Genomic DNA, 14,230 nt, shown 5'->3' with positions numbered 1-14,230 from the left:
CAGCACTGACATGTGGTTAACCAAAATCAGGAATTCTATCCCTTCATACATTACAGCTCTGCCACCAGCCGCTGATCACAGAAGAGCTTTTCTGTGCTCAGGGTAGGTGGAGATACGATGGGCACAGGAGAACATTAACAACACTATCAGAGAAAGCTAGTTGGCTCCCTCTTGATCTTTGCAAATTGAGGTCAGCCCAGTGAAAGATTGGTCACTTTCACTTCCCATTCCTGGTCAGTTTCACTTTCCAGTTTTCCTGGGCTAGCAAGCTGTTGTGCTCGCCTGGTTTCCCATCCAGGTATGGTGAAAAAACCTGATTTGGTTTAAATAAAAACAATGTCGAAAAGCCCACAGCAAGAAAAAACACTCTTCAGATTCGCTTTCACAGCCTGATCCAAAGTCACTGGAAGTCTTTCCATTGATTTCAGAGGGCTTTGGCTCAGGCCCTTGGCCCTTTAAAAAGAGGAAATAACTAATTAAATAAATAATTTTGGGCTTACACTAAATTGACGGTGCCCCTTAAAAGTGAAACTTAAAGAAGAAGGAGGGAGGTGACCAGGGTTCTGCCAAGATGTTCTATCAGGGGGTGGGGAGGGGGGTCTTTTCTTCAGCCACAGACTGGTCCTGGCCAATGGAGGCTGAGTGTGGTCTATGGAGCCCATTCCTCGGCTGGGTACAAATCAAGTGCCTCTGATCAGGAGGAGAAAAGACTCCGTTATCCTAGTGCAAACGGGTTCATTGTTTATGTCCAATAACTCTGAGGCTGCTGGGAGCTCGTGAGCCAGGCTTCTGTCCCCGCCAGCACACCTGCTTTTCAGCCCCATAAAGCCCCCATTTTTGCCAGCCACCCCCTCGGCAGCCCATGGTCTGGAGTTGCTATAGCACATGCTGGCTGAGGGAAAGCCTTTAACAGAGGAGCCACTGTGTGGCCAAATATCAATTAGGTCCCTTCTCTTGCTTGTCAGCTATTGTGCAGCCTGCATTTCAAATGAAAGCGGCTGTGTCCAAAACCAGCCCTCCCCATCTATTGGCAGCAGGACAAAACGGAGACGGTGAAGGCGTCTCTTTGCTTGCTTGCTTTGCTTTTCTCGGCCTCTCGCAGGGAGATGAGATCGCAGCGCACACAGCTTGAGAAAAACCTTCCTGCAAGAGCTGCTTGTGGGAGGCTAAACTATTATTCTTCACACATCGGCACGCACTTGGCTCTTGAATGCCAAAGCAGGAAGCTCCCGTGGTCTGGAGTGACCTCCGGCAGCCCTCGCCACACCATCCTGCTGCGAAGGAGGCTGGCCAGAGGAAGAGGAGCGGACAGCTGTGTTTTGGACAGGGCCATGGCCCGCGCTGCATTCACAAGCAGATGTAGGGCTTGATTCTAGTGTCATTGAGGTAGGGTGACACACCTGTCCCTCATTTCATTGATCCGTCTGAGGGTGACCACCTGTCCCTCATTTCATTGATCCGTCTGAGGGTGACCACCTGTCCCTTATTTTAAATGGTGTCCCCTGACCATTTTAAACACGAAGCTGGAGCTTATGATAATTGCACTGTATACTAGAGGACAGTGGAAACGTACAGAAATGAGAGGAAAATCTATGCTATGCTAAAGGAAATGGTGTTTTCCTAAAATGTCCCTTAAAATCAAGTGTTGTCCCTTATTTTTCATGTGGTTTTCCCTTATTTCCATCCAACACAGGTGGTCCCCCTATGTGGCATAAATCAGGAGTCACGCTGCTGAAGTCAGTGGAGTTACACTGGTGTAAACCCAGCATGAGCCAGCTCAGAAAGGCTCCCGAACTGCTAATTACTAGGGAAGGGCAGTGGTAGTTCCCACACGCATCACCCCACACCCTCCCCAGGTCTCAGCGCTCACCTAGCAGGCCAACTCTGGAGTCTCACTGCCAGTTCTAATCTAGTTTCCCTCCATTCAGGCCCCAACAATGGGCCCCGTCCTACTTCCATTGAAACCCAGTGACCTTTTGCCATCAGTTCAATCAGAGCAGGATCAAGCCCGAATTTAGGCACAGCCATGGACCACTGGCTCCCATGCACTCTGCCAGTGACATCACACCCACCACCGACCCCCTCTGGAGCCTGGAGGCTGCCCATGGGGTCAGGCGTGTCTCTCTTTTTGAAAACCACAGACGAGCCTGATTCCTGTAGGCATTCCCCAGTGGGGATCTGGAGTGGGTGCAGAGTCACCGGCACGGCGTAGGCTGGGATGACGCACAAGGCAAGAGACAGGATCTGTGGCGGGGTGAGCTGGAGAGACACATTTAATTTCCCCATGTGTCAAATCCCCTCCCTGCAACCTCCACTGGGAGTTTGGCCACTGACTTCAGTGGAGCCAGGATTAATCCCTTAATGAAAGCCCAGGTGCCATCTGTGTAGCCTCAACCTGGACATGAGCTCTGAGACGCTACCCGACCTCTCCAGACCCCATCAGTGCGGCACTTCCCTGGTATAGTAGGCCAGGAGGCTAGCATCAGTTCTCGGGGAGTCAAGGGCAGAGCTCCAAGCTCAGATGCCTGGGGTGGATTCCCACAGCTGCCGGGAGCAGGCTGCACCTGCCCGTCCCAGGGAGAGAGGAGTAGAGGGGTGTGTTTTCCCTTAGGGGAAATAGCGTGCAGAGGTTTACAGTGAATTTGGAGCTGGTGCAAAGGGCCCGAGCGAAGTCCCTGATTTCCCCCCAGAACAGGGAAAGTCTGGACTGTTACAAGAGGCCAAGCTCTCCCCCTGCCTTGCTGATGAGGCCCCTGCCTCCCCCGGTCACCAGGCCTGGCAACTGCTAGGCAATGTTCAGCCTCCTCCATGATTCATTGTGTCCCTCTCTGTGAGAGAGCGGCCAGTGACACTGGTTTGTGTGAGATGGACTCCTGCCCACAAGGCGCTGAGCTCAAACCACCATCTCCTTTCACAGAAGCCTGCAAACGAGCGGCTGCCAGATGGGAACCACTGCTGGCCACATCCAATCCCGCAAGGCACTGCCAGCTCTTTAACAAGGGGCTCCCACAAAATGCCCATCTCCCCCCTTAGCCTGTGAAATGCCCCGGATGGATGCCAGGGGTTTGCGTAATGCAGAGAAAGGGGGGTGAGGAGCTGGGGAATCCAGTTAAAAATGCTCTCTCCCCACCCACGGGTGAAGGCAGCATCCCCAGGCAGACTCCTCCAGGAGCTTGCGCTTTGCCAGCCATATTTATATAGTGTCTCTACAATTCTGGGCCAGATCCTTGACAGGTGTTAGCCAGCACAACTCCACTGACTTCTGCAGGGCTGCCCTGATTTACCCTGCCCGAGGATCTGGCTCAAACTACATTGCTGATCATGTCAGCTTGCCTGTTTTGCAGTGAAGGGGCACTATGGGGGAATCCTACTGAGACAGATCTGGCAATTTCCTGCACTATCTTTGGGAGATCTCACTGTATTAAGATGATGTATCATTGGGCTAGGGATTATCTGTAATTCCATGGGGGAGGAAGTACAGTGTGGGTAATTTAGATAATTTCACTCAGGTTCTAACACTGCTAGGGAGGCACCCTCACCTGGAGAGACCTGCATATATTGGTTCAGACTGAATTCTCCAGAGACCAACGGACAAAGAAAGGACTTTTGGATGAACAGCCTAAGTTTAAACTGATGCCAGGCCTTCTTTCTGATGCAACAAAGGGACAGATCCTTCTGTCCAAGAGGGGCCCCCATCCTTAGGGAAGGGTTGGAAGGACTGACACCTGCCAGAGCTTGAGGCTGGAGTTGGGGGTGATCTCTGGTAAGCTTATTAGCATGCATGTAGTTTCTTTGATTGTTTTTATATGTTTTCTGTGTCATGCTTTTACCTTAAGAATAAATGTGCTTGCTTAGAAAGAGCTGTGGGGTAACTTAGAGCTGTGGGAAATTACCTGGTCATTGCTTTTGGAGAGAAAGCAGAATGCAGATGCAGGCCTTTTAGGCAGTCTGGCTTGCTGGGGATATCACAGTGCAGGCAGAGAGCTGTGCAGCCAGGAAAAATCCCAGTCCGGAGGGAGAGATGTGGGTCTCCGCCCAAAAGGGGTGAAAGCTGTGGTGCCAGGAGCCTAGAGTTAGTGTCTTTGTTGGACCACAGAGGGGGAATACAGGTACAGTGGCCCTGAACTTTGACGCTTCCCCAGGAGAAACATTGGTTGAGCTTTTCAAAGCCGATGGTGGGATGTCCCCACATGACCCCCATTTGCCAGCAAGTGCAATCGCTGAATCCCCTCGCGGGCTTTGCAAATCTCAATCACTGGGCCTGATTCCCCTCTGCATTGCATACCGCGTTACCAGCGACTCCTGTCCTGAGAGGGGGTATGTGATGATTGCATTCTGATTGAGCAGCGTTCTACACCCATGCTGATCAAACATCAACGATTACCACATAGTCCAAGGTGGCAGCCAGCCAGGCTCTTCTTGTCTGCCATTTGGTGCACTCTTGGCCAATTTGGTGGCACAGAATTTGCTCTTCAGCAGTAGGCAAATTTGTGGTGCTCAAAGATAGATTTCTGAATAAGGGGGAAAAGCAGGAGGTGTGGGAACATTCCCACCATCCACCTGGTATTTGTATGGGAAAGTCCTCTCTAGCAAGGAGGGCTTAACAGAAGCCAGAGATTTCGGGAGGGAATGGGGTTAACAATTCCATCAGAGCAAGGGGGGTGACCTCCATCATCCCTTTATTTAGGGGGTGGAGATGTTACCAGGGAGTTACAGTTATAAGTTTAGTTATAACTGTAACTAAGCTGAATCAGACCCAGTGCCCTAGAGGGGAAAGTTTCCCTGGTCCGTTCTCAACCTCAGCTGTCAGGTCACCCCATCAACTTCTTTTTGAATTAACTAGAAAAAAAATCAAATGTAATTTTCTCCTGACGGGGAGAATGGTACTTACAGGAATTGCTGACCTGCTGCACAGATTAAAGATGCAGATGAATGGGATTAATGTCATAGGGTTAGAGTTTAATCAAGACTCAAGGAGCGGGAGAGGATAATCTGCTTGGCCAGCGTGATGCCAAAGTACATCCAAAGCGCGCTGTAGATTCTGGCCATGCGCCGCTGTGACTGTGTTATCTGCTGCCTTCCAACTCCCACGGCAGGAAGCATTTTTGTTCCAGAGCAAAATGCCTGGAAGGTATTTATAATCCAATAAAGAGAATGGAGTAGGGGGAGGGACAGCAAAGGAATGGTGGCAAGAGATGTCCAGTTTGTGGTGGCTGCCCAGCCACTGGCTTTGAGAAGTCAGAACAGGCTAATGGGGATTCACCGGTGTTGGAGAGGACCTGGCTGTCAGGGGCTGAACTTCAGCAGAAGACCAGAGACAGGCCAAGGGGAAGCAACTTCACACTTCCTTTTTCATCCCTTTAAAACCAGGCCCTCCGCAGATACCAGGGACACCCTATGTACTGCAGCTCTGAGGCCTGCAGCTCCGTGTCCTAGAGCAAGTCAGTGGTGGAGTTAGAAATAGAACCCCGGAGTCCTAGCTCTTGCACCCGGCCTGAAGCAAGGGATCCAGCTTCCCCTTTGCTGCCTGGGTTCAGGCAGCAGAGTAGGCAGCTCCTAGTCCGGGGGGAGTTTCTCCCTTGGCTGCAGAGGCGCGGGGTTGCTTTTGGAAGAGCAGTGGAGGGATGGGAGATAGAGGTAATGGTTAGAAGAGCAGGCATCACCCCTCCCTCCCCATGCCCCCGAAGATCCTACTGCTGCAGCTCAGAGGAAGATGGGGAGAGAGGGCCAAGAGGAGATTGGCCTGGGAAATGAAGCCCTCTGTAAAAACATCCAAACCCTCCCTAACGCACATGCCAAGCACACGTGCCAGAGATAAGCCGAGCACCACACTTGTGGCCAGGGATTTAATTTCAGGACTCTGCTGCTTATGAAGATGCTATCGGGTGTCTGATAATTGAAAAGTGAAAACTAATAAGGCATTTAACACTTGGTGCCTGGGGAACCCTGCTGATTAATTACATCTCACTCTCCTGGAGGCTCCTGGCCTGTTGTAACTGGAGCAGGGAGACTGCTGCTGAACAGCGATCGATCGATCGTGAATAGTCCTTCCCCTTCTGAACAGCTGGTTAGTTCCACTGTGTTCCTGCCCCTTCCCTTTCAATAGCGCAGTCTAGTGAGTAGAACCCTAAAGTGGGAGGTGGGAGACCAGCTTTCTGTTCCTGGTTCTACTGCCGACCTGCTCAGTGACCTTGGGCAAGTCCCTTCATCTTCCTATCCCTCTGTTTCTTGTCACGCTCTTTGTCTCTCTTGTCTGTTTAGACCGTGAACTCTTTGACACAGGGGCTGCGTCTCTCCATGTGTATGTACAGCTCCTAGCACAATGGGTAGAGCCCTGCATATCCGCGGTCCATTTTTGCGGATAGTGGATCAGATCCAGATACAACCGTGCAGGGCTATACTCACCGGCGGCGCCTGGCCCGTGGTGTCCAGATTGGGCAGCCTGGGGGGCACAGCGCACTCAGGGCCAGTGGCTGGGGCTGGCAGCAGGTCGGAGTTAAGGCTGTTCAGCACCCGCTCGCCGCGCTGCTTCCTGTCCAGGAGCTTGGGCCCCTTGAGCAGTGCCAGCATCCCCACCATGGCCCAGGCTCCGAGGTATCTGAATTCCCGGGGACTAGATGGCCCAGGAGACAGGCTCATAAACCATTACTGTTCCCCTAGAAGACACCAGTTCAGATGCAGCCACTGTTAGCCAGGAGTGAAAGCTTTCACAAGAGCTCATCTCTGACACGAGTTTGGTGGGTCTCAACCCAATTCTCAGAGAGTGAGTGTCCGCATCACACAAACTCACGGCCACTGACTCGACCATGTTGTGGAGCAGAGAGACCAGAGTCCAAATGGGCCCTGGAGACTGAACTCTCCTCTTATGTCTACAAGTTAGGGATAAATGGATATTGGCGGGGTAGGTTGGGGACTTTCAGCCTTGGCGGGGGAGTATATCTCAGTGCCTTATTATGCAGGTACCTCGGCTCCTTGTTGCCTGCTGTAACTGGCCCACTAGAAATGACACACAAACATTCTTCTCCCCACAAAGAGGGGATTAGCGGGAAAGGCGGGAAAGGCTCTCTGTATCGCTGGTGACCAGAGCTTAATCATTTCCTGCTTTTCTCACCTGCCCTAGTCACCCATTTACCTGCTGCCTCTGGAATGCAAATGTCCTTGATCAGCTTGGTGGTGTTTGCACGGGAGCAGGCCAGTGGAAAGAGTCCATTGGCTGTTATCCAACAAATGAAAGGAGCAATTGTCTTTCAAAGCAACCCATCATCTTCATCCTTTCCCCCTTCAATAGGGGCTTCCACCCAAGGATTCAGACAAGGGATCCAACCCTCCAAGCTCCTGTCAAACCTTCCTGCAAGCCCGCCTTTTCATAAGGAACATGTGCACCCCCGACTTCCCACCTGCTGGACCTGCCTGCAACACCCGTGATGATCCCGTCTCACACCTTCCCAAATTGCAAACGCTGTGGAGCTATGGAGGAACCCGGCGGAATTCCCAGTTTCTGCAGGTTTCAGAGTAGCAGCCGTGTTAGTCTGTATCAGCAAAAAGAAAAGGCGCACCTCTGACACCTTAGAGACTAATTAGCCTGTAAGGTGCCACAAGTCCTCCTTTTCTTTTTTCCAGTTTCTGCAGAATCCCGATTCCCACGGTTTGGGGGTTATTTTTTCCTGATCTGTAAAAAACTCTAATTGAACTTTTTGCTTTCCCGGCACACTTGCATCTTCCTGGGCACATTCAGCAGGAAACCACTTTCATCGTGTTCAGCAGATTCCTGCCAGGATATTTGCTACAGGATGCAGGAAAGACAAAACACAGCACTGCATCTCCCTTCCCCTTGGTTTCAAGCTACAGCATTGAACCCAGGCAGCACTTGCATTCTGTGAGGCCAATGCTAGATGTCTATTGCCTCTGTGTGTGTGTATGTGTACAACAGGGGTTAGTGTCTAATTTATTTACTTCCAAAGGTTTCCTTTCTAGGAACCACTTAGTGCCACAAATATTTAACCCTGAAATCAGCTTACAGCTTTAAAAAAGAAAACCAAATGCAATTTACATGGAAATCTACAAGAGAAAATGCCCATTCCCTTAATCTGATCCTATTCAGAGGACTATAGGAGTACTCTTAACTAGAGCTGGGCAAATTGTTTTTGGCCAGAAACAACAACAGAAAAAAGCAGATTTGGAGACCCTGAACAATTTTGCAACTTTATGTCAAATTCACCAAATTGTTCTTTTGGGGGGGATGGGGGGGGGAATACCCCCAGAATTGAAACTTCATTTTAACATTTTCTAAACTTTTCCATTTTTTGTTTTGAAATGAGTTTTTGTTTAAAAATGTCCTTTAATTTTATTTTTAAAACCCTCAAAACTGTTTTAAGATGCTCCGCATCTAAATCAAATGTGTCATTTGACCCCAAATGAGTTTTTGTTTTTGACTTTTCAGTTGAACAGAAGTTTTGAAAAATTTTGGTTTGACTCAAAACTAATTTCCTGCCTCCCCCCTCGATTTTTTTGAATTGATGGTGAACAGAAAAATCTATTATTCGCCCATCTCTACCCTTAATCCATGCACAGAGCTACCACGGGCAACCGGAATCTCCTGCTTGGCTCATGTGTTTCATATAAAACTTCAACCAGGCTAAATGAAATTTGCAAACATTTTTATGATCATGGGAGACCAAGCTGTGATCTTGTGAACTGATCACAGCACAAAGAGTGAGGAGACCTGGGTTCTAGTCCCAGCTCTGCCACTGATTCTCCGTGCAACCTTGGGTAAGTCACCATCCTTCTCTAACTTTCCCCCTCTGCAAAATGAGATGATGATATCCATTTATGTGAAAGGCTTTAATATCTATGAATGAGAAATACTATAAAGTGTAAAGCGTTATCAGCATGGTTGCAAAATTCACTCGCTTCACACAGTTACCAAATGAATTTCACTGTAAGTATTTTTGGGCTCATTCAACTCCCAAACTCAACATGAATCGCGGTTAGTAAAGCCTATGTGAACTGATGCAAAAAGGGGGAAAAGGATTTGTACAAATCGCTGCGAACAGAAACCTCTCAGATTTGTCCAGCTGTTAACCATAAGCTGTATATATCCTCTTAGCGCTGAATTCTGAATCGGGCCTCATGAGACTACTGATCCACAGTCCTGGCTCCATAGCAAAGTCTGCAAGATCCACATCTTGCTTCCCCGAGGCCCTGGGGTCAGAGATGATACCATTTTACTACAAGGTATTAATGTGCAACATGATCACTGTAACGTGGGATGCCCAGTCTAAAAGAGCAGATAACATCACTGAGCAGCCACAGTGCGTGTAGGATATGTGGGGAGGGGATGTCACTGCTTGTTATTGACGAGGTTTCACGGTAGGGACTTGGAAGGGTAAAAGATTGGGGTGGGGGGAAGAGATCATTGCATCTGTCCGTTGGAGGGGAGAGAAAAAACACATTTCTAGCTAATTCATTCATTTCTCCCTTACACATTTCCTTCACACTTGTGTTTTCCCACCATTCCATCCAGCTTGTTTCCCAGTTTCCCCACTGGCTTCTTATAGTAACATCATGACAGCTCCTGACTTTAGATTTGGACAGGTATAATTTACAGTTGTTGTGGTTCAATTATCTGAGTATATAAATGCTAAGTCTCATGAATTTTCTTATTATTCAGCTAAGCTAAATCAGTTCCCTTCCCGCAGAAAAAAAGAAGCCACACAGCTTTTATGCAGCTCCTTTCTATGTAACCATGGGACCCCTTTCTGTTTCCATTGAAGTCAAAGGGAATGTAGGGCCTGATCCATGCCAATGGAAAGCCTCCCACTTACTTCTATGAGCTTTGGATCAGGCTCTTAGCCACTGACTGGAGCAGATGGGTACCCATGCCTATCAGTGCCAGGCCAGATCCTGAAAACCCTTACCCATGACAGTGGTCCTTATTCACATGAGGATCGATCCTGAAAGATGCTCAGCACCCCCCAGAGACTTAGTGTGAGTTGAGAAGCACTCACACATCACAGGATCAGGCCCACAAGCAAGGAACAGCTGCTCACAAGATCAGTCCGTGGGTGCTAAGGGAAACAGAAAGGGGCTTATGCAACAGCCGCCACGTTGGCCAACACACTGGGGATTGAACCGGAGAGCAGTGAATACACACACTGAGCTAAAGAGGCCGTAACAGACTCGTCTCCTCAGTGCGTCGGCACAGAGGGGCTCTACAGCCCACTCACCAGTGGGTTACGCTTGTTCACCTGTCAGGGAAGGGTCCCCTGGCGGACTTACAGATGACATTTACACTCTACTCCTCCTACTTGCAGCTCTCAAAACACTTTACAGGCACTTCTTGTGTTGAATGAAGCTTTGACAATCTGCTCCGGCCTTACAAGACACAAAGTGGAGATGGTCCCTGCCCCAAGGAATGTGCTCTCCAAGAGACAACCGCCGAGGAGACAGGACATGCTGGGAGATCCAGGGAGGGTTTTCACTTTGAGGTTTTCTCCCCTTGTGTGTGCTGATGTCTTTTGGGCAGTCTCAGAAGTGAGGTTTTAGGAGGTGGCTGAATGAGAAGAGGGTGAGGCCTGGTACCTGGGCTTTGAAGGTTGAATCCACCCAAAGGGGCCGTGCGACACTTAAGCTATGTCTACACTGCAGAGCTGTGCCGGGATACGCCCCAGTGTAGACAAAGCATGCACTGACAGAAGGAATTTTTCTTTTGATATAGGAACACTGCCACCCTGAACAACAATCCCTATGCCAAATCAGCATACCTGTGTCTGCACTGGGCACTTTGTCAGCATAGCTATGGTGGCTGGGGCTGTGGTTTTTTCACACCCCTGACTGATAGAGCTAGGCTGGTATGTTTCAAGTGTAGACCAAGCCTGAATCTGCCCAGCTTCTGCTGTACAATTCAATCACTATGGGCTATACATATTGGTCATGTTTCATTCTTATGTGCCCCTCTATAGCTTTTCATTCAGACAACATACTGAGGAACCTCTGGAGATATCCACATCTTAAAAACCAATCAATGTAGACTGAGGAAGAAGCATTAATATGCACCCAGTCAGTCAAGTCCTACATGTGCATGAAAATGGGCAGCAAGACACACACTATGGACTTCAACCTGAGCTGCCAAAACTCCCGTTGAAGTAGGGTGACCAGATGTCCTGATTTTATAGGGACAGTCCCGATTTTTGGGTCTTTTTCTTATATAGGCTCCTATTACCCCCCACCCCCACCCCTTGACCCGATTTTTCACATTTGCTGTCTGGTCACCCTGCGTTGAAGCCAACGGGAGAGTTTTGGAGGAACAATCATGCAAAAGCCAGAGATGGGTATTCTGATCTCCTACTGCATATACCCCAATTACGATCCACTGAATTTCACAGGCTTCCGGTTGTTGTTCGCCATTCCATTTCCAAACAGTGCAGTTACAAGGAGACCAGCCACGCCAAAGACTGTGGCGATTCTCCTGGAAAAAGCACACCCTGTGTTAGAGATGCCAACACCGTGGGTGCTCCGAGGCTGGAGCACCCATGGGGGGAAAACAGGGGGTGCTCAGCACCCACGGGGACGATCAGCTGTCGCAGCCGCCAGTCAGCCCACCTGCCTTTGACAGTACAGTGTGGACCGGTGTAGACTGGCCACACACTGGATTCCTACAGGCGCTTTAAAAGAGGCAATACGTGCACATTGCCCTTCCGTTATGCCGCCCGGAGCCCCGTGTGCACAGACAGCTCGGTGGGATATTCAGTGCAGCAGCCCCAGTGCATTTCCCGCAGCGATGGGTCCGATCCGGGGAGCTGGGCTCTCCCGCTACGATCCGCGCCCCTCCCCACCGACCTGACTGGGCAGAGCCCGGACCCAGCTGCCCCGGGCTGGGGTCGCTTCCTCCGGCCCCTCGCCCCACCCCGCAAACTTTCCCGAGGCAGCCGGGAAGTTCCCCCCGCGCGTCGCGGGGCCTTACCGCTCTGGGCGCTAGCCGGCGAGACGTGCAGCGGCCGCAGCAGCTGGAAAAGCTGGAGCAGCAGAGGCGCCCGCAGCCGGGAGCGCATCGCAGCGGCGGCCGCAGCAGCCCGGCCCGCAGCGACTCCGGCCCCGCAGCGCCGCAGCCCCCCGGCCGCGGCATCCCGGCGCGGGAGTCTCCCCGCCCCTCCCCGGCTATTGGCTGCAGACGCCGGCCCGGCCCGGGCCACTGGCCTCTCCCAGCTGCCACTCAGCGGGCGGGCAGAGAGCGGGTCCCAAAGCTCGGCCCGGCCGGCTGCCCTAGTATGGAAGCGGGGCGAAGGCGCGGGCAGGGGCAGGGGCAGGGGCAGGGGCAGGGGCGGGGGCGGGAGCTCGGCCCTGCCCGCGGCGGGGCGCGGGGAATGGGAGGTGGGAGCGAATCCGGAGCGGTGGGCGAGGGATCTGTGAGGCTGAGTTATAATGCGAAGCAGAACCCTCAGCCACCCGCACCCTATAGCGGTGGGTCTCAGCCAGGGACACCCAGATGTCTCTTGTCTCCGAGGTCGGTGTTTCTCACCCCTGGGGGCTGCAGGACAGGGTTAGGGGTGGACTCAGGCTTCCGAGTCCGGAAAGGGGGGTGGTGGCCGGGAAAGGTTGAGAACCCCCGCACCAGAGCAGCCCAGCAGAGCCGGAGTTTGAGAGGAGAGGAGCCCCTTCCCCAAGCCGATCTCTCCCCCCAGCTTTGGGAGAGGATCAGAATCCAGAGTAGGATCCGGACCCAAACTTCACAACTGAAACCACCATCTCTGTAAGAGTGGGACACCCCTTTCCATCTAGAAGTCCCCAAACATGAAGGGAACAGAAATCCAGGGTGGGACGGGGGCGCATCTATTACAATATTTACACGTGGGCATTATGTGTTCTCAAATGCAGCCACTGTGGCCTCATGCAGCCATCAAGGGCTTTTCTTGGCTACCGCTGCCTGGACAGTGATTGGGGTCAGGGGCAAAGTAAAGGCCCCAGCCTCTCTCCCTTAGTGTTGCTCCTGGATGCAACCCCCAGCAGGGGTTGGGCCCTATTCCCCTCTGGAGACACCTGGGGCACAATGCTGAAGGAGTAGGCAGCTGGTGAGTTCCCCACCTTCCCAGGGGTGGTGGGGCTCAGGCTTTGGGCTTCAGCCCTGGGGTGGGGTGGAGTGCGGGGCTTTGGGCTCTGACCACCCCTGGTCCCCTATCCAGGGCTTAATTTGCCCCCAGGCTTGCCAGGGCTGAGTAAATCTGCAGTGAAAAGTGATACTTGTATGTTTGTTAGTATCACTTTTCACACAGACTTACTTACTAGCAATAAATAAATTACAATGATTTGAACATGTCTATGTGCCTATTTATTTGTTTTTCCTAAAGGTAAGTAAGTATTTTAAGGGAACATCTGAGAGCAGTCACCAGCAACTGTTGGTGGCCGCACTCTGAGACCACCAAAAAATTTGTCCTGAGAACCCCTAGAGTCACCATGGCCTGGAGGAAGGAGCAGATTCCAAGCCCAGAAGGGACCAGTGTGATCCTCTAGATCCTCCTGTATAATGCAGGCTAGGGAACCTCCCCAAATCTTTTAGAAAAATATCCCATCTTGATTTAAAAATGGTCAGCAATGGAGAACCCACCTCGACCCTTGGAAAATTGTTCTAATTATTAGTATTCTCACCTTTAGAAATGGATGAGTTTCATCCAGTCTGAATTTGTCTAACTTCAACTTTCAGCCATTGGATGTGTTATACCTTTGTCCGCTAGACTGAAGACCCCATTATAAAATATTTGTTCCCTATGTAGATGCTTATAGACTGTGATCAAGCCATTCCTTAACCGTCTCTTTGTTAAGTTAAATAGACTGAGTTCTTTGAGTCTATCGCTAGAAGGCAGGTTTTCCCATTCTTTAATCATTCTTGTGGCTCTTCTCTGTCGAGCCCTGCGCAGATACAAAAATGGGTATCAGGCTTAACGATCTGCAAAAATTGTCTGTGGATATCTGTGGATGTGGATATCTGCAGATAGCTGCAGATTTGCAGGGCTTTACTTACCGTGGCTGGGCTGAGGCTGCCGGAGCCTGGTCAGGGAGAGTGTGTGGGCAGCTTTGGAAAGCCTGTGCAGATTCACAGACCCTCCAACTGCCCTCAGCCAAGCGGGGAGCCTGTGGGGCAGGGACACAGCCGGGGGCAGCTCTCAGCGTCCCCACCCCTGCACCTCAGGCAGGTGGAGGGTCCACCACGGCTCCCCATGGCTCCCCGGCTGGGCTC

General features: G+C 51.1%; 1 protein-coding gene across 3 annotated transcripts in view; it reads right to left on the bottom strand.

The window, feature by feature from the left end:
* Positions 1-12,089, bottom strand: part of LOC140900514 (discoidin, CUB and LCCL domain-containing protein 1) — a 63,869-nt gene extending 51,780 nt beyond the window's left edge. For 2 of the 3 annotated variants that reach the window (XM_073317901.2, XM_073317905.2), the window contains exon 1: positions 11,963-12,089. In XM_073317901.2, the coding sequence (XP_073174002.1) occupies positions 11,963-12,050 (88 nt within the window). In that variant the 5' untranslated portion in view covers positions 12,051-12,089. Of the gene's footprint in view, positions 1-9,917; positions 9,988-11,962 lie in introns of those variants that run through there. The other variant, XM_073317902.2, reaches the window with a different exon arrangement.
* Positions 12,090-14,230: the final 2,141 nt, after the last annotated feature.

Source organism: Lepidochelys kempii, chromosome 19 (genome assembly GCF_965140285.1).
Source record: "Lepidochelys kempii isolate rLepKem1 chromosome 19, rLepKem1.hap1, whole genome shotgun sequence".
Taxonomy (NCBI): Eukaryota; Metazoa; Chordata; order Testudines; family Cheloniidae; genus Lepidochelys; species Lepidochelys kempii.
The sequence above is the reverse complement of the archived record's forward strand: the minus strand, read 5'-3'. Positions and strand labels throughout refer to the sequence as shown.